The 24751-nt window shown below is 39.8% G+C and overlaps 1 protein-coding gene across 1 annotated transcript; it reads left to right on the plus strand.

The window, feature by feature from the left end:
• Positions 1 to 24544, plus strand: LOC140953583 (deoxyribonuclease-1-like). The gene is made up of 8 exons (XM_073402998.1): positions 1 to 507; positions 7232 to 7320; positions 20638 to 20724; positions 21253 to 21368; positions 21934 to 22201; positions 22683 to 22779; positions 23335 to 23386; positions 24027 to 24544. Exons 1-8 carry the CDS (start codon positions 232 to 234, stop codon positions 24428 to 24430), a joined length of 1389 nt encoding a protein of 462 aa, XP_073259099.1. The 5' UTR covers positions 1 to 231; the 3' UTR covers positions 24431 to 24544.
• The last annotated feature ends 207 nt before the right edge of the window (positions 24545 to 24751 follow it).

The following is a 24751-nucleotide window of genomic DNA, read 5'->3' on the forward strand; positions in this document are numbered from 1 at the left end:
TTGCATTTTATTCGTAATTTATTGGTCCTTGACACGCCTCATACACATTACCTCGTTACATATGTAAATATTGGTTCTTCATACACTTGATACTTATCTTACCGCCGATAATGAACGACAAATTTAGATTGTAAAGCGTTTTACTAAACACCATTATGGATGTACAGCTGAGTTCTTTATGTAGATAGGAGGAAAAACTCCTTGGAAATGACGTTCTAAAGAAGTATACTGATGAGAAGAATCAGTAAGGTGGCCGGCATAGCTGTGCTCATTGAAGGATCGACGATGGTGGGGTTTATCTTTCTTTATACTATGCTGTTTTGCTTCGTCAATACTCACCAATATGTAAATCAGAAACAAGAAGAACGGATCTTATCGAGACACCTGCACGGGACCCGAAATGTGAACCCTTCGTATTCATCAAACCTGAAGCTTGCAGCATTCAACGTACAGACGTTTGGCATACGAAAAATGAATTATCCTGGAGTGCCTGCAATTCTTGTTAAGGTAGGTTGCGTTATAAGCCAATTTATAAGCTGGAATAGTCATTAAACACCAAGATTTCGGGTGTACTTCGGTATAAGAACCTGTGAACTTTTTCTTCGTTACGCACCTTTTGTTTTTCTAGGTTCTTTTGTGTTGACCTCTTTGATTTCTTTGTTCTACGTCACCATTGAATTAAACAGGTTCTTACACTGAGGATGAGGCAAGACGTCTTTAACTTGCAATCGAATTTCTAATTTGTTAACGACGCGGCTTCTGACGATCCTTTAGCTCAACTCTCATTTTTTACGCAGAATTTAAACGATATTCGTGATTAAAGATAGGCTTTAGTGTTGAGCAAGCGTGAATTTGGGAGTTATGCGGTATCGACGTAGCGTGAGTTTAGATCAGGCGGGATATTTGCCTATTCCAATTGAGAAAGGTGAGCGTGGGCAAAAAATAAACCGAGAGGGAAAAAAAAAGAAGACCGGGGCGTGGTCGAGGGAACCTGTTCCCTGACCTCCTGTCACCCTCTTCCTCTTTTTCCCCTCCGCTCTCCATTGCGCAGCACTCGCCTGGAGCAGGCTAACTGGACACTGGCCTCGTTTTTCGTCTCGGCCCATAAAAGGTCAATATCCAGCTGTCTAATCTCGTACCCAGATCTCACTCTGTTTTACCTTTACCCAGCTATCTTGACTGAACAAGTTTGGTAAATCATAAAGGATTTCTAATAGAAAAAGAGAACTTTTCCTTGCGTAACAAACGCGGGAAGCCAAAGCGGGCAAAAAGGCCCATCTTGCCTGCTCGGGTAGCCAATCAGAACACAGGATTCGCTTCATCTTAACTTTAATGAATTATTAATACATCTTACAAGGAGTGATTCTTTTCAGACTTGGTACTTTAGCTAGGAAATTTTTTTACCAGTTATAATGGCTTACCTGTCCTTAAATTACAATGCTATTCAACTAGTATGTTTTACTTTTTATTCATTACCTACTTATTTAGTAGCTATTAGTTTCCTTGGCTCTATTGTGTTAACTTGCTTGATTTTGTTCCACCTAAGAATATTACAGGTTCTTACACTGAGCAGGGGCGTAGTAAGCTCATAGACCTGTAGACCCGGGCCTACAAATTATTGGTGTGATCACTTTACCAGGTTTACCACTTGTAATAAATGATGCATTGTTGGGGTGAGCTAAAAAGCTTCAGAGGTCTAAGTGTTGGTGAGGTCAGTGTGTACTAGTCATGCATGCAATTTTCAGGATTTGTGTAAATAAATGAGTCAGCCGGGCCCCCAACTAGTTGAACGGCTGGCTGCGCCCCTGCTGAGGGTGAATAATTATTTAATATAAGTAATATTAATTTTCTATTATTTTATATTGTGCAAATTAATGTCCATATGCACATAACATTTTAATCAAACAACAATCAAATTCTATTTAGAATTAGTAAAATCCAACTAGTGGTCTATTATCAATGCTGCTTTCTGATTGGTCGAGCTCCTACTAGGCTATATGTTATAGCCCACTAGTAGCAAGAAGGGCCGGCTTTGAAAACCAAACAGTGGTGGCTGAAGCGCGTTTTGCTGGCTAACGTTGTTTTTTCTAGATATTTTTGACCAACTGGTTGGATTTTACTAAATGGCTCATGGGTTCTGAGTCAATAGCCCATTTGGCCTTTGGCCTCATTGGCTATTGACTCAGAGCCCATTTGGGCTCGAGGAATAATTGTTAACTATAAATTAACTGAAGGTGATAAGTAACACTTAAAATGAAACTGTATAAGCTATTGCAATTAAGTTGTATTAATACTGTAGTGAAATTTTCTAAAATTACACATATTTACAGTAAAGTTAATACATACAACACAAAGGCATTCTAGAAACTAATATAACTATTACTATGATTTCAAATAATTTTCCAACGTTTGTTTGGCCTTAAGACCATTACATCACCTCTTGATAACTGCCTACACAACATGGTCTGCTCATGTACAGTGTAGTGGGAAAAAACTTGTTTTGCAGCATGTTACTATATTATTGCACTTTTAACTTTAGTTTGCCTGAAATATTGCAAACGTTTTATGTGTTTGGAGCACTTCCAGACCCAGCTGTGAGAGGGTATTTTGCTTTTGAAAACTGTCGATCTGCATTATCAGTTTAAGCACGAAAGATGACTCTTTCAAATCTTTAACTTGTTGAAAACCCTGAGGCATTATTTCATAATGACAGTGAACGAGATATTACAGAAAAAAGCACACTGGCTGGATATTTAAACATTATTGCACTTGGTTCACTTAAATTGCAATTACCACTGCGACGATCATATCTTCAGTTAAAATTTGTATTTCCGCATTTCACATCATCTTCATCTTTCAATCCCTTCATGGGTTAACATGAACTCAACAAATTGGCCTGCTTCCAATGCATGGGTCTTCATCGCTCAAGTTGTCAATGTCTAGAAATACAAGACATGTTCCGACACGATGGGAACATACCTTTAGACACCTTTTTTGCTTTAATTTGCTATATTCTGAATGTTTTTAAGTTTATGTTGCTTTGAATACACCTGCCAACCGTCGCCCCTTAGCTATGATTCTCACACCTGTAGATCAAAGACTTCAATCTCACATCCACACACTCCTGCATGTAGACCATAAAAATAGTGACAAATTTGAGGTCTTCCAGCTTTAACTGACACATTTAAGACATTGGGGAATAATCATTTTTTGAGAACTTCAAAACTCTTCAAAAATCTTTCACGAGTCTTTAAAAGGTCCTCTGTGAAAAATCCTAGTACCTGGAATTGGATAAAAATCTCACAACCTTGACTCAAGTCAATAAGTTGGTAAGTATATGATAACTATGTGGTATGTCAATGACTCTTTGGTTGTTTTGGGTCCATATGGACCCATGCATATTATCCTTTCTATACCCTTGGTGTTGGAAATCTCTTTTTGAACCATTACCATGCTAACTGACGGAAAAACTGTCGAAAAAGGAAGATTTGGTTAAAATTCCTTTTTCTCTGCTACTAATTGGCCATCAGTAAAGGGTTAGGAGTGATAAAAGCATGGATTAGTGTCTCTCTCACTTTCAGGACTTAAAATTACCTGGTTGTGGTGGTTGTGCATAACCACAACCACAACCACATCAAGTCTATCAAGAAACGGGCCACATAAGTTTTTTCAAGCAGTAATTCGGTAACTTTGATTTTAATGTGCAGCATTACGGTATGTTTTGGATCCATATGGACCCATGCATATTATCCTTTCTATACCCCTGGTGCTGCAAATCTCTTTTTGAACCATTACCATGCTAACTGATGGAAAAACTGTCCAAAAAGGAAGATTTGGTTAAAATTCCTTTTTTCTCTGCTACTAATAAATTGGCCATCAGCAAAGGTTCAGAAGTGATTTTAATGTGCGGCATTACGGTATCATCTGGCCCTGTAGTATGCAGTTTTTCATCCTTTTTGCTAACTGTATTGGGTAAAAGAAGATCCTTCACGGTATTGCAGTACCATTTATTTGTGCTCTCCTGTCTAAACAGGTCAGTACATTGTGCCACACAAAACACAGTAAAATGAGTAAGCTATACAGTTAAATAAAAGTTAATATTTTGAAGACTTTATACTTCATAGAAAATGATTAAACAATTTCTGACAGTTAATCTATGATGAAATTGGTAAGGGATCCAATGACTGGGCTTTTCAATCGTTGTACTGATCTATTCGAGGTCTTCTCATATTTTCTTGCAATGTCTGAGGTTGACCTCTGGTGCATACATGGCTTGAGATAAACAAACAAGTGAGATTGATACAACTTTAAGTAGGCGTAATTGATCATAAAATTTTAATGCAGTATTGGTATTTCATCTATTTTCGACATGGTATTTCAGTATTTGTCAATTTTTCTTACAGTATTTTGGTTTTGGGTGACTCCCCAAAGCCCCCCTCACTGTTGTCTAGTGAACTCCAAAGTTCTTGACCAGAGCTTCTACAGCTAAAAATTTAAATTTTCTGGGAGCCAACAGATATTCTGTTAATATTCACCTTTTAAGTTGTTGTGTTCTTCCTGCTATCAGGAATTCTGTCTTTTCTCTGATCACAAGATGTTCATCCTTGGACATCAAACTCTGTCTCAATGTACTGCGCTTCCTTTAAGAAATCCATGATGGAAGTTACTGATGGATCACTTAAAAACTCAACAACCAGATGACCAGGCACCACATTGCCATATCCAAACTGACAATGTGTCTCATTTAAGGCATCATACATTTTTAATGACACTGATTTCCAGAACTGATCACTTGAATCAGATGCAGAGTTCGTTTGCAATGTAGAACGCTCTTCTTCTAAAATGTTGAGCTCCTCTAAAGTCAGAATTTCTTTCTTGTGCTTTTGTGCGACCACACCAACCACTTTTATATCATCACCAATTCTACGTAACACTGGGCCACCTGAATTACCAGCATTCAAATCACAGTTTAATACCCAAAAAGGTTTACGATTATCGCCATATCGTTTCTTGAGGCCAGAAACGTAACCCTTGACAAAGAGTGCACTTCTCCCTGTATGAGTGAATGGATAACCAAAAGAAAAAACTGACAAGCTTGGCCACAGAGCTTCTTCAGACAAATCTAATGGACAAATTTTATGTTGCTTTAAATTTAGATCATGGCAATAAAGTAATGCCAAGTCATTGGCTGCATCACAATGAACCACCACACAAGGCAATTCACCGATGGTTTCGTTCAGAATACAAATCTGTAAGGTTTCGTCACTCATGGCTTCTTCGATGACATGCTTACTGGTTATTACAAAGTTATCAGCAATCGCAAACCCAGTACCGTGGTAGATTTCCTCAGGCTCAAAATCTTGTTCGTTGAATGTGGACATCCTTCGAAGGTGAGGTTGCTTCGTTAGAAGATTCCCAGCTTTGATTACTTCAGGCAGAATGAAATTGTGCAGCATGAGTAAAAGACAAAAACGAAGACTTGGATGTCTTGGATCGTATTGTTCAACTAGTTTTCGAAGCAGTCGCGCCATATATACAGCCACTTGGACACGGGCTAATGAAGGGAAGTGCTGATCTATTCCTTTAGTGATGTCAACAATGCGTCTGAGCACCACTATCAATGAAGACAAATCAGTAGCTTTGCATTTTTCAGCTTTATCCAACACATTCTGATTTAACGTATGAATAAAATAAACACACACCCCTATGATCATGAAGGTAGAAGCAACGAAAGACTGTTCTACATGAGGATCTATAAAGAGTCTATCAACAAAGCGGATTAAGCTAGACCAAGGGATGTTATCACGCAGTTCTCTTAAAGTCCCTGGACAGAGTCCCCTATATCTGTTGATCGTAACCTTCACGCAAGCATTATTACACTTCAGATACTCACTGTAAGACAATTCGTTTCCCTCCATTTCACTGGAAGAACCGCTCTTCCTCCTTCCGCATGGTGCAATACCCAGGTAACCAAGCCTTCAATGCAGCTACCTCGTCCCCAGTCGCTCACGATCACTTTTTGCGTGGCGAGCAAAGGAAGGCGGGAAAAGATTAAACATGGGCGAGTCGCCGCGTTGGCAAAGCGCGAGAAGTGGGGAAATTTCCACGTGCCCAAAGAAACGGTCCATTCCGGTTGCACAGACTCGACCCAAGCCACCGCGCGTTTGGTTATTGTTTTTGTAAGCAGGATACAAAAGAGCTGTGCTAGGGACATTTCGGTCCGACCTACCGAAATGACCAGAACCTTCAAAGCTGGTTCCGAATATTCCGGTGGGAACAAACTTAAATCATCCGTTCCATTTGATGTCTTTGATGTACCAACCGAGATTACCGGAATTTTTGGTCGAATAGAAAGCGCCCCTAGCTTGTCATCTCTCTTATTTCTCCTTCCCGTGGTCCCTTGCGGGGACACAAGGAAACGTCTGAGGTAGAGGGATCAGCTCATTCTCGTTCCCAGAGCCCGTCGTTTCTTGGTCACGTGGTCGGGGAACGAGTCGGTTACAAATTAAGCCGAGTGGCTCTGGGGACGAGAATGAGATCAGCTTTGAGAGATTTTTCAATTAATTATTACAGTTGTAAGTAGTCTGTTCCAAGCTGTCATATAGTAAGAATGACGCGTAAGTGAAAGGCATGCGAAATATGAGCGCGTGATCAGTTTGCTCACGTTTTATTTTCGTATTCACGGCTTTCTTAATTTCGCAGCCCGACTATCTCGGAGTCTTGAAGAGGCTAATTGCTAAGGAAACTGGTGCCACTGAGTGATGGCTCCCTGTTCGCGCTTCGCTTGGTTCCAGCACCATTTAGCCTAGCTTAGGAAAGCCCGTGGACACCACGGACGGGTCCATAATGCGTACAGGTTATTGATCCCTTGTGACAAACTTTCCCACTGAACGGACCCTCACTGTTATTAAACAACACTATTTTAACTCGCGAGTTGACTGTGCTATTGTTAGTAGCAATGTTTTTAGTTTGATAAATTGAGACGTCTTTTACTTCCAGTTTTATAAATTGAAAAATGTATTTTCTTTGCATTCTTCCTAAATTTCCAATTTTTAGGTCCAGTGACAAGGGAATTTCGTTATTTTTTATTAGCCCCCGATGTAGCTTTAATTGCAAATCAAAACATTTGTTTCAATATGTGTGCTCCTGAAATATGCTTGTTTCCTTTTTGCAAGACACAGTGTTTCATCTGATATCAAGACTACAATTTTAAACGTTTTGCATTTTGCAGTTTATTCTTCGATATGACGTCATTCTAATTCAGGAAATTCGTGATTCCTCAGGAAAAGCAATTGTGGACTTACTGTCTTTAGTAAACAAGTGAGTGTCGGCGTATACTAGTGATGGTAGCCGTCGTTCACTGGAAAAGGAAACAGGGTATCACGAAGTAGAGAGTGGAAAAAGTAGAGAGATACTGGAAATGGGAAAAAGACTAGAATGTAAAGTGGAGATAGAGAAATTGGACAGAAGGATTGGTTCTTTATTTTTGGTCGCGCGCTATTGAGTTGAGCCGTAGACGTGTCTCGAATGTTGGCTAGTTCCAGCCTCGTTTCCAATCGTCCTCGGTGATCTCGGATGTGAGGTAGCCTGTCAAGCTTGCAACATGGTCTCGAGATCACGCTGCAAGCTTGTCGGAGGCGGATAGCGCGAACTGGCCTGGGATTACTACGGTTTAGTGCCAGTCCATTATCAGAAATACCAAAATTTACGCGAGGAACAGTAACGAGGTTGGTCTTTTTCCTCACCATGGCCGGCCAGAGGGACTAATTCTGGACTTGTTTATTTCCTTTCACCCGCACCGCTCTCTCCTCCGCAGAGGTTCCCGCTGGGTATCCCAATAAAAATAGCAGTCATGGAAAAATAGGAGGCGAGCGGGGGACGATGGGAAGAGGTAGAAGACGGGAGCCTTCCCCTTCCCATACTACCGCGCGCTCTCTTTTTCTTTCTCCCCAGCCTCGCTACGACACAAAGAGGCCTCTACGGAGGAGAGAGCCTGCACAGCCTTTCTCATCGTGGTCTTTATTCGAGTAAGTTGTGTTTAAGTGGCCTCCGTTACTATACAAAAATATGAAACGGCGAACTGATCCTTACGGCAAGGCGATGAAGAAGTAAACAAAAGAATACACTCTAAATCCAAAAGATCTGTTTTAGTCCCAAAAATGAGGCCGTTTCGGTGAGTAAAATACAGTACTATTTTGGGGGCTAAAGTAGCCCATTTAGAATGGAGTCGTTTTGGCCCCAATAAACAGGGTAGAAATAGCCCTCTGTTAAGTGGCCAAAACGAACAGGCAAAAGGGCTGTTCTGAAAAAATAGGGGGTAGGTTTGGTTTCAGATAGGGTTGAAGTGGTTCATTTTAAGAGTCAATTCAGCCCTTACAGAGCCGTTTCATACCTTCAGGTTAAGATGAAAATTGGCCCATATTTCGTGGCCAAGTTAGCCCAATGTGGAGTAAAAGCAAATGTACTTTCTATGACTAAATCGGTACCATTATGTCTAAAATGGAATTTTTTTCCAGAGCCGTTTTGGACCTTAATTATTTATAACAGCCCATCCACAAGGATTATAATGGTTCTTGGTATTCTATAAAATGGCCCCATTTTTGGGCCATTTAGAATCAATACAAGGGGCATCAACGGTCACAATTTAGCCCAAGTAGTTATCAGAATCAGTGCCGTTTTAATTGCCAAATCAATGCCTAACTATAGCCCAAAGGAAAATAAACTTAAGTTCTCCTTCAGGTGTTAGTGACTGCTCTTTGAGGCTACAATTGACAGTCATTTACCCTAGAATACGGAACACTCACAGTAACTATACCGTACATCAGAGGCACCTCTGAAACTATTGCACGTATATTACAACCTTACAATATACGTGTTACGTTGCACACAAACCGATAACCACTTTACGGCGACTGCTTACTAATGTCAAAGACAAAGACAAACCGGAGGACAGACAGGGAGCAGTATACAAGATCAAATGCTGCGACTGCCAGGCTTCTTACGTTGGTGAAACCGGCAGAAACCTAAGCACGCGACTAACCGAGCCTTTTTAGGTCTGTTTCAGTAAAAATTGTGAGTGCATTTGACAACTTGAAACAACAATTCTATGTCGTTGTTCTCGTAATAAGTTCACATTAAGGGTTTGGTACTGAATTGAACTTTGCATAAAAGAGAATATATTTATATCAAGTGCGTAAATTTCATTTTTGGGTTTTTGGTAAAGCACTACGTAAAGCTTTCCTATCAGTTTTCCTAAAGGAAGTTAACTTAAGGTTTTTTTCGGTAGGCCGTTTTCAGGTTTTAATAGGCCTTTTCAAAAATACCATAATGTTCTTTAAAGTGCAAGTTTAGCCGCGTCTTCAAGAAGACATATTTCCACTGTTCTAAACGGAGTTAAGTTGTCGTTCCGGTTTGGATTCATAGGCCTAGAGAACGGTTCGGCGTTTGCTTTTAGTCAGAAATCATCATTTAATAGCTACCCCAGCCTCGCCACCAGGCCAATTCGCGTTATCCGAATGAACAGAGGAGGCTTGGAACCAAGCGCGCCCTCAACGAGGGTGGGATGGTAACTCCTAGGTGTGATAAGCCTAAACGTAAACGCTAAAGAGTATTATGGTATTTAAGCAAAGGCGATTTTATTTGCTGACGTCATACATTGCATTTTTTTTTATAAGCATAGACAAGGCACAATAGAGAGGAGATGAGTCGTTGCGTCACGTTGCCATGGTATCCATTTCTGAATCTCACAAACCGTGGCCCTGCAAATATTGCAGGAAAAAAATTGACATGATTCACTTTCCTGTGCATGATTAGACTCAGGAACAAAACGGTAGCTCGACACTGAAAATGGCCGTCTCTGTGAATAAAGATTGTTGAGATGCAGAAATTTTGCTACCATAGAAACGTGACGTCACACTTCTCTTTAAGTTGATGTAAGTAGACTTTTTTCGCCTTCTGTGTTTTATAATATCATGTCACAATCTCAGGAGATTTAATTCTTTCCTTGTTGGACATAAAAATTGCATCCCAGCATAATTATGTTCAATTTTGAAAGGTATACCTCTCTAAAACTTTGTCAAATGATCTTTACCAAGATAGCAATAAGGTTTACTGACGAAAATTGGTATCTTCAGTTGCCTTTGCACAGTGGCAGTGGAGACGATTTTTATACAGATGATACGGGAGAAAATAAAAGAAGATATTATTTGGCAGTCTGTTTCACTGGTTTAGCTCCCATAGAATGTCATTTCTGGCCAAAATCATTGCGCGTCGAGTTGAGTTTACCTCGGGAAATCTATTTTTAAGTGTTAGCTAGACAAAGTGCACTAAATAAGTTATGACTGATTTGCACGACTATCGTTCGTTTTCGTATCCCAAGGCTTGTTTCAAGTTCCATACATTAGATAATTTAAAATGATTCTCAACCTGCCACTTCTTCCAATCATCTTCTCCGTCATCTTCATCATATCCCCGTAATAATTACCATTGATTTACCTATCAATCCATGTTAACTTTAGTCAGTCTTTAAAAGAGAAGCAGAAAAATTAGTTGACTGAACACAAATGGTGATATCTGATTCTAATTCTCTAAAAAGGAGTTACCTAAATCTTAGAAAAAATCTAGTTTTTAGCGGACAAATCCTTCTTTAAAAAAAGAGAGCGCAATGCTCCAAGTTTTTCTTATTCGGTATTGAGTTCTGAGATTGAAATGATAATTAGAAAATTGTGTGAAGTTTTCCTCTTGCTGGCATCGTACTGAAGACGACATGATCGAAATTGTTTGATTTTTATTTCTTTCATTCCCGCAACTACTATTTTTTTGCTGTGATGTTAGAGAGAAATTTGTTTTAAAATTGGAAATCCAGTCACATTTTGAATTATTTGGTTAATTAAACAAGTTTTTGAGCTCAGACACCGGATTCAAAACGTCTTGCAACCGGCGTTAATTAACACAATGAGTTTAAAGGAAACAAAATCTGCGTGTAGAATTGTTATAAAAGAATTAACTCTAAACCGTCACCAGCGACACAGCATCGGATAAAATACATTTTAGCCTGTTAAGAGATCCCGGAAAGCTGTCGTTTCTGTCACTTAACTGCATAACTGGAACACATTATTTTTAACCAGTTAGTTGAATTTTTTCTTGATACCCTCGAAAATTGTCTACTTTTTCATCTTAGCTTCCTTTTAAACAGTATTTAAAATGTCCTTTTTAAGAGAAATACTCCAACAAAAGAAAATACATTAAAATACATTTGAACGAGTTAAAAGCGCAGCTCCTGAAACCCTCGAAAGCTTTTCACTCTCTCACTGATCCACAAACAATAGTCAATCTTGTTTGCATTTTATTCGTAACTTATTGGTCCTTGACACGCCTCATACACATTACCTCGTTACATATGTAAATATTGGTTCTTCATACACTTGATACTTATCTTACCGCCGATAATGAACGACAAATTTAGATTGAAAAGCATTTTACTAAACACTATTATGGGTGTACAGCTGAGTTCTTTATGTAGATAGGAGTAAAAACTCCTTGGAAATGACGTTCTAAAGAAGTATACTGATGACAAGAATCAGTAACGTGGCCGGCATAGCTGTGCTCATTGAAGGATCGACGATGGTGGGGTTTATCTTTCTTTATACTATGCTGTTTTGCTTCGTCAATACTCACCAATATGTAAATCAGAAACAAGAAGAACGGATCTTATCGAGACACCTACACGGGACGCGAAATGTGAACCCTTCGTATTCATCAAACCTGAAGCTTGCAGCATTCAACGTACAGACGTTCGGCATACGAAAAATGAATTATCCTGGAGTGCCTGCAGTTCTTGTTAAGGTAGGTTGCGTTATAAGCCAATTTATAAGCTGGAATAGTCATTAAACACCAAGATTTCGGGTGTACTTCGGTATAAGAACCTGTGAACTTTTTCTTCGTTACGCACCTTTTGTTTTTCTAGGTTCTTTTGTGTTGACCTCTTTGATATCTTTGTTGTACGTCACCATTGAATTAAACAGGTTCTTACACTGAGGATGAAGCAAGACGTCTTTAACATGCAATCGAATTTCTAATTTGTCGACGACGCGGCTCCGGACGATCCTTTATGTTCCCGGGCTTACTGAAGCTCAACTCTCATTTTTTTTCGCAGAATTTAAACGATATTCGTGATTAAAGATAGGCTTTAGTGTTGAGCAAGCGTGCGTTTGGGAGTTATGCGTTATCGACCTAGGGTGAGTTTAGATCAGGCGGGATATTTGCCTATTCCAATTGAGAAAGGTGAGCGTGGGCAAAAAATAAACCGAGAGGAAAAAAAAAGAAGACCGGGGCGTGGTCGAGGGAACCTGTTCCCTGACCTCCTCTCACCCTCTTCCTCTTTTTCCCCTCCGCTCTCCATTGCGCAGCACTCGGTACGAGATTACCAGCTATCTTGACTGAACAAGTTTGGTCAATCATAAAGGAATTCTTATAGAAAAAGAGAACTTTTCCTTGCGTAACAAACGCGGGAAAGCCAAAGCGGGCAAAAAGGCCCATCTTGCCTGCTCGGGTAGCCAATCAGAACACAGGATTCGCTTCATCTTAACTTTAATGAATTATTAATACATCTTACAAGGAGTGATTCTTTTCAGACTTGGTACTTTAGCTAGGAAATTTTTGTACCAGTTATAATGGCTTACCTGTCCTTAAATTACAATGCTATTCAACTAGTATGTTTTACTTTTTATTCATTACCTACTTATTTAGTAGCTATTAGTTTCCTTGGCTCTATTGTGTTAACTTGCTTGTTTTTGTTCTACCTGAGAATATTACAGGTTCTTACACTGAGCAGGGGCGTAGTAAGCTAATAGACCTGTAGACCCGGGCCTACAAATTATTGGTTTGATCACTTTACCAGGTTTACCACTTGTAATAAATGATGCATTGTTGGGGTGAGCTAAAAAGCTTCAGAGGTCTAAGTGTTGGTGAGATCAGTGTGTACTAGTCATGCATGCAATTTTCAGGATTTGTGTAAATAAATGAGTCAGCCAGGCCTCCAACTAGTTGAACGACTGGCTGCGCCCCTGCTGAGGGTGAATAATTTTTTGATATAAGTAATATCAGAAACCCATAAACCCCTTATGAGTTTCTGGAAATATTTGATTGTCTATCATTTTATATTGTGCAAATTAATGTCCATATGCACATAACAACATTTTAATCAAACAACAATCAAACTCTATTTAGAATTAGTAAAATCCAACTAGTGGTCTATTATCAATGCTGCTTTCTGATTGGTTGAGCTCCTATTAGGGTATTTGTTATAGCCTTCTAGTAGCAAAAAGGGCCGGCTTTGAAAACCAAACAGTGGTGGCTGAAGCGCGTTTTGCTAGCTAACGTTGTTTTTTCTAGATATTTTTGACCACTTGGTTGGATTTTACTAAATGGCTCATGGGTTCTGAGTCAATAGCCCATTTGGCCTTTTGGCCTCATTGACTATTGACTCAGAGCCCATTTGGGCTCGAGGAATAATTGTTAACTATAAATTAACTGAAGGTGATAAGTAACACTTAAAATGAAACTGTATAAGCTATTGCAATTAAGTTGTATTAATACTGTAGTGAAATTTTCTAAAATTACACATATTTACAGTAAAGTTAATACATACAACACAAAGGTATTCTAGAAACTATAACTATTACTATGATTTCAAATAATTTTCCAATGTTTGTTTGGCCTTAAGACCATTACATCACCTCTTGATAACTGCCTACACAACATGGTCTGCTCATGTACAGTGTAGAGGGAAAAAACTTGTTTTGCAGCATGTTACAATATTATTGTACTTTTAACTTTAGTTTGCCTGAAATATTGCAAATGTTTTATGTGTTTGGAGCACTTCCAGACCCAGCTGTGAGAGGGTATTTTGCTTTTGAAAACTGTCGACCTGCATTATCAGTTTAAGCAAGGAAGATGACTCTTTCAAATCTTTAACTTGTTGAAAACCCTGAGGCATTATTTCATTATGACAGTGAATGAGATATTACAGAAAAAAGCACACTGGCTGAATATTTAAACATTATTGCACTTGGTTCACTTAAATTGCAATTACCACTGCGACGATCATATCTTCAGTTAAAATATTTTGTATTTCTGCAGGTCACATCATCTTCATCTTTCAATCCCTTCATGGGTTAACATGAACTCAACAAATTGGCCTGCTCCCAATGCACATGGTCTTCATCGCTCAACAAGTTGTCAATGTCTAGAAATATAAGACATGTTCCCACAGGATGGGAACATACCTTTAAACACCTTTTTTGCTTTAATTTGCTATATTCTGAATTTTTTTACGTTTATGTTGCTTAGAATACACCTGCCAACCGTCACCCCTTAGCTATGATTCTTACACCTGTAGATCAAAGACTTCAATCTCACATCCACACACTCCTGCATGTAGACCATAAAAATAGTGAAAAATTTGAGGTCTTTGAGCTTTAACTGACTCATTTTAGACATTGGGGGATAGTCATTTTTTTGAGAACTTTGAAACTCTTCAAAAATCTTTCACGAGTCTTTAAAAGGTCCTCTGTGAAAAATCCTATCACTTGGAATTGGATAAAAATCTCAAAACCTTGACTCAAGTCAATAAGTTGGCAGGTATATGATATCAATGCGGTACGTCAATAACTCTTTGGTCATTTCAGGTCCATATGGACCCATGCATATTATCGTTTCTATACCCTTAGTGTTGGAAACCTCTTTTTGAACCATTACCATGTGCTAACTGGCCAAAAAACTTTCCAAAAAGGAAGATTTGGTTAAAATTCCTTTTTCTCTGCTACTAAATGGCCTTCAGCAAAGGGTTAGAAGTGATAAAAGCATGGATTAGTGGGCGCTTTTCATTTAGTCAAAAATTCCGGAATTTCTGGTTCGGTGGTAAATGGAACACGTTTCGTCGGCTCGTCCCACTGGAAAATTCCCAGAAAAAGTGGAAAATCTAAAAAGGTGGGCCCGTTTTCCCGGCTGGAATTTCCGAACGGAATGTCGTGTTCCATTTACGTTTCTCGTAGTTTGTACCAGTTCCAGGTCCAGGGTCGGGCACACCGCGACGTACCAGGGTTTAAGACCAAATGGAACAACTTTTTACCAATCGGAAATTCCACTTTTGCTCCCACCGAAATTTCCGGGGTTTTTTCCTAAATGGAAAGCGCCCAGTGTCTCTCTCACTTTCAGGACTTAACATTACTAGTTGTAGTGGTTGCGCACAACCAGAACCACAACCTCTTCAAGTCTATCAAGAAACGTGCCAAACATGTTTTTCAAGCGGTATTTTGGTAACTTCGATTTTAATGTGCGGTATTGCGATATCATATGGCCCTGTGGTATGCGGTTTTTCATCCTTTTTGATAATGGTATTCGGTAAGAGAAGATCCTTCACAGTAAAACAGTACCATTTTCTTGTGCTCTCCTGTCTAAATAGGTTGGTACATTGTGCGACACACAACACAGTAAATTGAGTAAGCTATACAGTTAAATAAAAGTTAATATTTTGAAGACTTTATACTTCATAGAAAATGATTAAACAATTTCTGACAGTTAATCTATGATGAAATTGGTAGAGGATCCAATGACTGGGCTTTTCAATCATTGTATTGATCTATTCGAGGTCTTCTCATATTTTCTTGCAATGTCTGAGGTTGACCTCTGGTGCATACATGGCTTGAGGTAAACAAACAAATGAGATGGATACAACTTTAAGTAAGCGTAACCAATCATAAATGCAGTAACGGTATTTCATCTATTTTCGACATGGTGTTTCAGTATTTGTCAATTTTTCTTACGGTATTTTGGTTTTGGGTGACTCCCCAAAGCCCCCCTCAGTGTTGTCTAGTGAAACTCCAAAGTTCTTGACCAGAGCTTCTACAGCTAAAAATTTAAATGTTCTGAGAGCCAACAGATATTCTGTTAAGATTCGCTTTTTAAGTTGTTGTCTTCTTCCTGCTATAAGGAATTCTGTCTTTTCACCAATCACAAGATGTTCATCCTTGGACATCAAACTCTGTCTCAATGCACAGTGCTTCCTATAAGAAAATCCATGATGGAAGTTATTGATGGATCACTTAAAAACTCAACAACCAGATGACCTGGCACCACATTGCCATAACCAAACTGGCAATGTGTCTCATTTAAGGCATCATACATTTTTAATGACACTGATTTCCAGAACTGATCCCTTGAATCAGATGCACATTTCATTTGCAATGTAGAACGCTCTTCTTCTAAAATGCTGATCTCCTCCACAGTCAGAATGTCTTTCTTGTGCTTTTGTGCGACCACACCAACCACTTTTAAATCACCGTCAATTCTACGAAGCACTGGGCTACCTGAATTACTAGGATTCACAACACAGTTTAATACTATTAAAGGTTCACGCCCATAACGTTCCACAAAGCCAGAAACATAACCCTTGACAAAGAGTGCACTTCTTCCCGGATGGGTTAATGGATAACCAAAGGAAAATACTGACAAGCTTGGCCACAGAGCTTCTTTAGACAACGCAAATGGACAAATTCCATGTCGCTTTAAATTCAGACCATGGCAATAAAGTAATGCCAAGTCCTTAGATGTATCACAGTGAACCACCACGCATGGCAATTCGCCGATGGTTTCATTCAGAATACGAATAACTGAGGTTTCGTCATTCATTGCTTCTTCAATGACATGCTTATTGGTTATTACAAACCCATCAGCAATCACAAACTCAGAACCGTGGTGGATTTCCTCAGGCTCGAAATCTTGTAAGGTGAGTTGGAACGGCAATTCAAAAGCAGTGTAACTTTTCCCCGAACCAACACTGGCTAGAATTTTCCCAGCTTCAGTTACTACTTGGAATATGAAATAGTGCAGTATGAGTGAGAGGCGAAAACGAAGGTTTAGATGTCTTAGATCACATCGTTCACCTAGTGCTTCAAGCAGTCGCATAATGTCGATACAGCCTTTACAGGACCTAAACAATTTAAGGTGGTAGAGCTGATCTATTCCTTTGATGGCAAAAATGCGTCTGAACACCGCTGTCAATGAAGACAAATCAACAGCTTCGCATTTCTCAGCTTTAGCCAACTCATTCTGATTCAACATATAATTTATGGACTGCAAATAAGTACACATTAAGGTACGAAGGGCTTTCAGCCATTCGTCTAGTTCGTCTCCATGAGGACCACTACTTCGCAAGAATTCCTCAACTATTTCGACAAAGCTAGAGCAGTTATCACGAAGTTTTCTTAGAGTCCCTAAACGCAGCCCACTATATCTGTTGATCGTAACCTTCACGCAAGCATTATTACACTTCAGATACTCACTGTAAGACAATTCGTTTCCCTCCATTTGCCTACCTCTTCCGCAAAAATGGTGCAATACGCAGGTAACCAAGCCTTCAATACGCCTGCCTCCTCCCCAGTCGCTCAATGCAAAGCCAACGCGAATAATTACTGGTGTTCGGAGTTGCCGTGTCAAAGATTAGCCGGTGATATAATGAATTCAAAAAAAATAATGCAAGAACGAATACAAACTTCAGCTTCAGCTCTCGGGTCTTAGCAAACAATTTCTTCCTTCAAGTCCTTTGGAAGAGGACAAACAGAAACGATTCGAGGACAAGTAGTGTTTTTATTTATTTATTTTTTTACATTCTTTACATTTTACAATCTTGCACTTATTAATTTTTATTTTCATTGTAACTTAGCAGCACATTGTAACTCTCTGACCAACGCCATATAAGCCTCTGGCTTTGGCATCTATTATCGTTAACCTGTGCTTTGTGCTTATTTATCAATAAAGAAAAATTATTGCAGAAAGCCAATCAAGCGTAAAGCATGCGTTCATGCAAATATTTCTCTGGGGTCATTTGACATTTATGGATCTGTATGTCACGGTTGTGAAGACGTTCCATGAACTTGAATAACGCTATCTACTTTATCCAACATCTGGAAAATACGGGGAAGAAGAGGATTGAATTTTTAATACATAAGAGTTGGAGGACCATAAAAGTAATCGGCAAAAACTATCAGTCTGGACCAAGAGCCATGTCCTGTTATGAACTGTTGATCTGGATCGATAGCTATGCCATCCTGTTATGTTATGTCACGGAAAAAAATTGTCACTCAAGCCGGCAGACCAATGTACCCCCATTTATGGATGGGGTTCTTGTTAAGTACCCTGTTCCAGGCTCTCACATAGTAGGGATTGCACGTAAGTGAAAGGTACGCGAAAATATCAGCGCGGGATAAGTTTCTTCACGTTTTATTTTCGTATAGGTGGTTTTCACGTTACGTCATCGCCGCCATGCTGGTGGACGGTAAACAAAAGATCGCTCATTAGCTCGCTTTGTTTGTCCACCAGCATTTGTTCATTTCACCATTGTTATTTGTGTCTCCCGAGATTGCATGAAAACCACCTATTCATGCTTTCTCAATTTCGCAGACCCGATTAGCTCGGAGCCTGGAAGAGGCCAATTATTGAGGAAGGCGGGGGCACTGAGTAATGGCTCCCCAATTGCGCTTCACTTGGCTCCAACATCCTGCTTTAAAAGTTCGCGGTTCCCCACTAAGCATATTTCACACTGTTTCGTGTCAATGTAACTAGATTATTACGCCGACTTCAGGTTAAAACAGAAAATATTTATCTCTTCAAAACTAAAAACATTGAGACGTCTTTAAAAACTGGCTTTGCCCAAGTTTTCTCGTGCCTAAAATCTGAGTTGCCCAAAATTGGGGGGACTGCAGCCCCCCTCGCCCCCCCCCCCCCGGCCCATACGCCTATGCCACTAAGCCTAGCTTGGGAAAGCCGTGGTCATGGAGGAAGGTACGGATACCACGGACGGATCCATATTATTGATGCCTGGTCACAAAATCCCGGACTGAACGGACCCTCACTCAGTTTTATACAGTGAAAAATGTATTTTCTTTGCAATTTTTTTTTTCCAATTTTTAGCCCCAGTGACAGGGGATTTTCATTTTTTTCTAATTAGCCCCCGATAGAGGTTCTGCAAACCAAAACATTTGTTTGAATATATGGGCTCCTGATATATGCTTGTTTCCTTTTTGCAAGACACAGTGTTTCATCTCCAGACTACAACTTTTTCCGTTTTGCAGATTATTCTTCGATATGACGTCATTCTCATTCAGGAAATTCGTGATATCTCAGGAAAAGCAATTATGGACTTACAGTCTTTGGTAAACAAGTGAGTGTTGGTGTATACTAATGAGGGTAGCCCTCGTTCTCTGGAAAAAGAAACATGGTATCTCTAACTAGAGAGTGGAAAGTAGAGAGATACTGGAAAGGGGTGAAAGACTAGACTGCAAAGTGGAGATGGAGAGAAATTGGACAGAAAGATTGGTTCTTCAGTTGTGGTCGCGCGCTATTACGGCCACGACCACGAACCTATTAAAGCTGCATAGCTTTTAAAAATCGTCGTGCTAAAAAATAGGATGTCTGTCTGCTATTGAGTTAGTCGAGCCGTAGACGTGCCTCGAATGTGGGCCAGTTCCAGCCTGGTTCCTAATCGTCATCAGTGATCACGAATTCTCGGATGTGGGGTAAGCCTGTCGGACGCGCCCGGTTCTGAGCCTTTTCCGCATACTCCGATAACGCGAACTGGCCTGAGACCAGTGCATTTTAGTGCCAGTTCATTATCAGCTATACCAAAATTTCGCGAGGAACGGGAACGAGGTTGTTGTTTTTTTTTTTCCACTCAAGGGTCGGTCAGAGGGACTAATTCTAGACCTCTCCCATGTTGTTTATTTCCTTTCTCCCGCACCGCTCTCTCCTCCGCAGAGGCTCCCGCTGGGTATCCCAATAAAAATAGCAGTAATGGAAAAACAGGAGGCGCGCGGGGAACGATGGGAAGAGGTAAAAGACCGGAGCCTTCCCCTTCCCATCATGCCCCCGCGCTCTCTTTTTCTTTCTCCCCAGCCTCGCTACGACACAAAGAGGCCTCTACGGAGGAGAGAGCGGCCTGCACAGCCTTTCTCATCGCGGCCTTTATTCTAGTAAGTTGTGTTTAAGTGGCCTCCGTTGCTGTAGTCGGCCCAGTTCTTCAAAAGACGATCAAGTTTAACCCCGGGTGAAGACAAATTTTAAGCAGTACTCTCGACTGTAAAATGGAGCTGGAGCTTATAAAATACTGTCGAGCGTTTACTCCGAAATCCCGTTATTTTGGCAGAAAACTGATGATATTTATAACAATCTATGGAAAAGTAAGCACACCCGTGGATTCAAATTTTAATACTGGATTAGCACTCATCGGCCTTTAGAAACTGAGCCCTGAGGTCCGTTTCTCGAAAATTCCCGTAACTTTTCGGGCCCGAAATCAAATTTTCAAATCGAAATATAAAGAATAAGAGCGCAGGTCCTGGCTAACTGAACGGCTTCATTTTGTTTCATTAACTGATAGTTTTATTATGTTGGATGCAAAACTATTCAAACCTCTATCTTGCATGTAAACAACAACAGCTTTACGGGCCCATTAATTATCGGGACTTTCAAGAAACGGGCCCCAGACCTCTATCAGACTCTATCCTACTCAATCGTAATACTGTTCGAGGTTTTTTTACGAGATTATTTTGTCTGATTGCTGTTGTTTTTTTATACATATTACAGAGCATCATCAAGAGGCCAATATGACCTGGAAATAAGCCCTCGGTTAGGAAGAACCTTCAGCAAAGAGCAATACGCGTTTTTGTACAGGTGATAAGTGGATAGTTTCTCTCATAAAGACTATTTTTATAGAGTTATTTTGTGTGCCAAAAATCTCTCAGCAAGCTCTCAGCCCGCAATCAGAAGGTATTACGATGATTTCTAGCGAATAAATAGTACTGGTGATGACGATGTGTCAATTTACTTGACAGTGAAGCCGCACGTTTACGAAAAAACAAAGACTCTTTAATACTAAGGCAAGACTCTCTTCAGCCTTCCCACTTCCAGTCTCTAGCTATAGGCAGCCCAACCCCACTCCATCGACCCCTCTCCATATTTAAATCAGGTTCCGCCGTCTCTGATATTGGACTGAGTATTTCAACTTCGATCATATTCAGTTTCTGAGCCATTCAGTACTTCTCCTCAATTAGAAGTATATACCACGCGGAACAATATTTTCAAAAGAATTTGTAGCTGCAAAGGAAGATGCTCAATTTTATATAGGTAATATGCTGGCGAACATATGCAGGCTATTTTAATGGTTTTACGTTTTCAGTGGTGGTCCTTTTTCGCCCACAGGAGAGACGTTTTATCTGTTAAAAAATCTTACGTTTACGATGATGGCCAGGAGAGCGAGAAGAACGACACTTTTGAAAGGGAGCCATTCATTGTGCACTTCATGTCGACAATGACAAGTAAGTGATGGTCTCGTTTTATCAATGGTCCCATAAGTGGGATATGTATATACCTGAAAGCTTTCCTGTATATTTGGGTCACAGAATGAAGTGGCAAATAGTATTCGTAGTCTTCATGGAGATTGATGTTTACTGACAAGATTATCGCGAGGCAGACACCTGCTATGTTCGGCACCCTCTCTTTCAGAAAAAATGCTGTAGATGACCCCTCTGTAGGTATATGACCCGGCCAGAAACCAGAAAAGTTGAAAGAAAGAAATTGGTCTCGAAGTACCTGCAAACTGAGTATTATCTTAAGCTAGGTACAAAACGAAATCAAGGAAGTAATAATCTTTTTCCTAGTTAATTCCAGTACTTTTTCTCATGTCCAACCCAGCTCAACCCATCTACGGCGACAAGTTGCACTCGTTGTTGTAAACCGTTTACACACAATCTCCCAACGTTCCTTTCTATCCGGGGAATATTGTCAATATTGAGGATGACATTGCAAATCTAATTCTCAGTGAAAAAATAATTTTACAGATGTTGTTCAGAACTAAACGGGCGGAATCTCATTGCATTGCAGATGTCAGGGATTTTGTCCTTGTTGCCATACACACTTCTCCATCTGAAGCCCCTCAGGAAATCGACGAGCTCGCAAATGTATATGACGACGTCATCAAGAGGCTCAGTATAACAGATGTCATTATTCTTGGGGACTTAAACGCAGCCTGTAGCTACATGAGTGACAACGATTGGCGGACAAATCGCTTGGCTAATGACAAACGATTTCATTGGCTGATCTCTGATTGTGTTGATACTACTCTGGCAGGTGGACATTGTGCTTATGATCGGTGGGTAAAATAGGCCATTTCTGAATTCCAACAACCCTCACTTTTAAAACGAGGCTAATTGTAGACCTTTCTTGTAAAAATGAGTTTTGTTTCATGAGAAGTGCGCGGCGCTTCTGTGCTGGAGTTACCTAGTGTTGACCTCAGTCCTTTTTTCGACTTCTTTCGTTTCTGTGTAGCCTTAAATAGCTTTAAATACCTGTAAAGCGGAGTACTGATGGAGAGAGCGAGAAGGGCGATAAAATATGTGCATCGTCGGCCTCAGGTTTGTCAGTCAGGCCCCGGTTGTTAGCTGGTTGTTCAAACGTTGGATAGCGCTATCTACTGGATACCTTTCGAATAAAACCTCTTCCACCGAGCTTTCGCTCGTTGTCATTTGCTTTTCAGAATTAACATAACAAAAGGAATCCTCGATCCTGAATTTTGATCTAAGGCATACTGGGGTGTAATTAAAGTGTTAGTTCCTATGTGGCTTATATTTCAGATTCGTTGCTGCCGGAGATGGCATCTTGGAATCCATAGTTGAATCAAGTGCGGGGAGTTTTGAATATGATCAAGTTTTGGGCGTCATGGAAACTATGGTTTCGTATATTTATTGTTTGTTGCTTTTTCTTTTCCAGTTTTTGCATGCAGTCGTCCTATTTTATCTATTGCATAAAAAAACTGCATACATCTCTGTTATAGCCCCCCCGGTTACAATCCTATCCAAATCGTAGACAGGAATTTTATTTCGGTTACCAGTACGTCCTCCACGGTCATTGGCCCCATCTTTATGTATCTCTCTTTATATTTTGTGGTTCAATAATTTTATCCCTGGTTTAAATTTTATTTCCTTTTGTTTTAAACTTATTATCAGCCATTACCATACGCTAAAACAAAGGGAAACAAAATTTAAACCAAGGATAAAATTGCACCACAACATATATATCTTGTTCTGTAATAAGTTAAAACTAGACCTTTGAATTTTTTCTTTGACTCCAAATTAAGTACGTGTCGTTATTAGGTTGTTTGAGACATATAAACTTATACGCTTCCCAGGAAATAACACCATCCGGCAAACTTCTTACGAAATTGTATCAGCCCATGTAACTTGGATTTTACGTTATTTAATTACCAATACAATTCATTCTACGCAGGCATCCAAGGTTAGTGATCACTATCCAATTGAAATGCAACTTCTTTCGAAGAGTAAGTATGGATCAGCTTTTCTTTTACTCAGTTCAAGAATGTCCAATCAAAATGAAAATCTGTAAAAATTACACTGAAATTATAGAGGATAAAAACCACTTTTAGAAAACTGTGCAGCAACGTTCACGCAATTTACAACAATAGGGCCTATTTACGCATCTCATTGCAATCGCAAGCTTTTTCTCCGTCTGTGTGGATTCGTCCTAGTTGAAAAAAGTGGAGCGCTGAAGCTTGCTTCGAATTCATAAACCCGTCCATATGTAATGAAAATTGATGACGACGATGGTTGTAAGAGCTGATCGGGGGCGAGTCGATGGTCGGGCAGCGGATCCTAATTATGATGGATTGATGACGTTGCAGTGCTAAGTACATTCCATTCGTATGAACGTATTGCGAGATCAACTACTTACTTGAAGAACCGACTGCTACTCGGAGTTATTAATCGAATAATTTAAATGATTGAACTGCCCCTTTTGAAACCCGGCTTGAGCCGACACTTCGTAATGAAATTAATAATCAAAGTTAAAATGTCTAATAAAAGATCCGAGCTGTTCAATTTTTTTTTCTCCTCTGCAATCGCTTTTTTAGGATCGAGATACAAAACTTCTCATCGCCATTTTTCTGTTCTTCTCTTTGCTAGGCATGGCATCAACTTTGAAGAACATAAACAAGGCGGTTGAATACACTTTTAAGATGAAAAATCCTCCCAGCTTGAACAAAAAGACCGTTTATGGAATGAGGAAGACCTTGAAACAACGAAAGTTTGCGGTGAAAACGACCTACTCCAGTACAAGGTCTATCAGCGGCGTGACATTCAGCAAAACCTTTAATAACAAAACAGAAGCTTTAAACGTTCTCTATGAAATTAAAGACAAAACTCAACCTGTAAACATGGTTTCTTTTGAACAGATTCAAATGGCGGAATTTCAGATTAAAGGGCCGTGGGGCAAGGATGAAAAACTGTCAGCTAACAGTTTTGGAGCGGTAAAACTTGTTTGCGAAATTCTACCCTCGGTCAGCTGCTGGGTTGCTTTAACAATCTAACGATGACGTCATGAATTGTCAAAGTTTTCATTTAGTTTCTTAGCTTAGCGGTTAATTATCAAAGCCGACTGTGCAATTCCTCTCCAGAGGTGAAAATAAAGATTTCATAAAATTGATGAGGGTCAGTATTGTGTGGTTTGAATACAGGTGACTTTGAAGCGATTATATTCCTTACTTTTTATAGCACTGGCATGCCCCCCTAGGGCAACTGATCGAGACTTGATATTTCGTTTACTATAGTACTGCCAGTTTTTCAATTTTAAAACTTAGTTTATTAAAAAAAATGCTATTTGAACCAAACCTGCCTAACCCCTTCTCGTC

The sequence above is a fragment of the Porites lutea genome, chromosome 12, assembly GCF_958299795.1.
Source record: "Porites lutea chromosome 12, jaPorLute2.1, whole genome shotgun sequence".
Classification (NCBI taxonomy): domain Eukaryota; kingdom Metazoa; phylum Cnidaria; class Anthozoa; order Scleractinia; family Poritidae; genus Porites; species Porites lutea.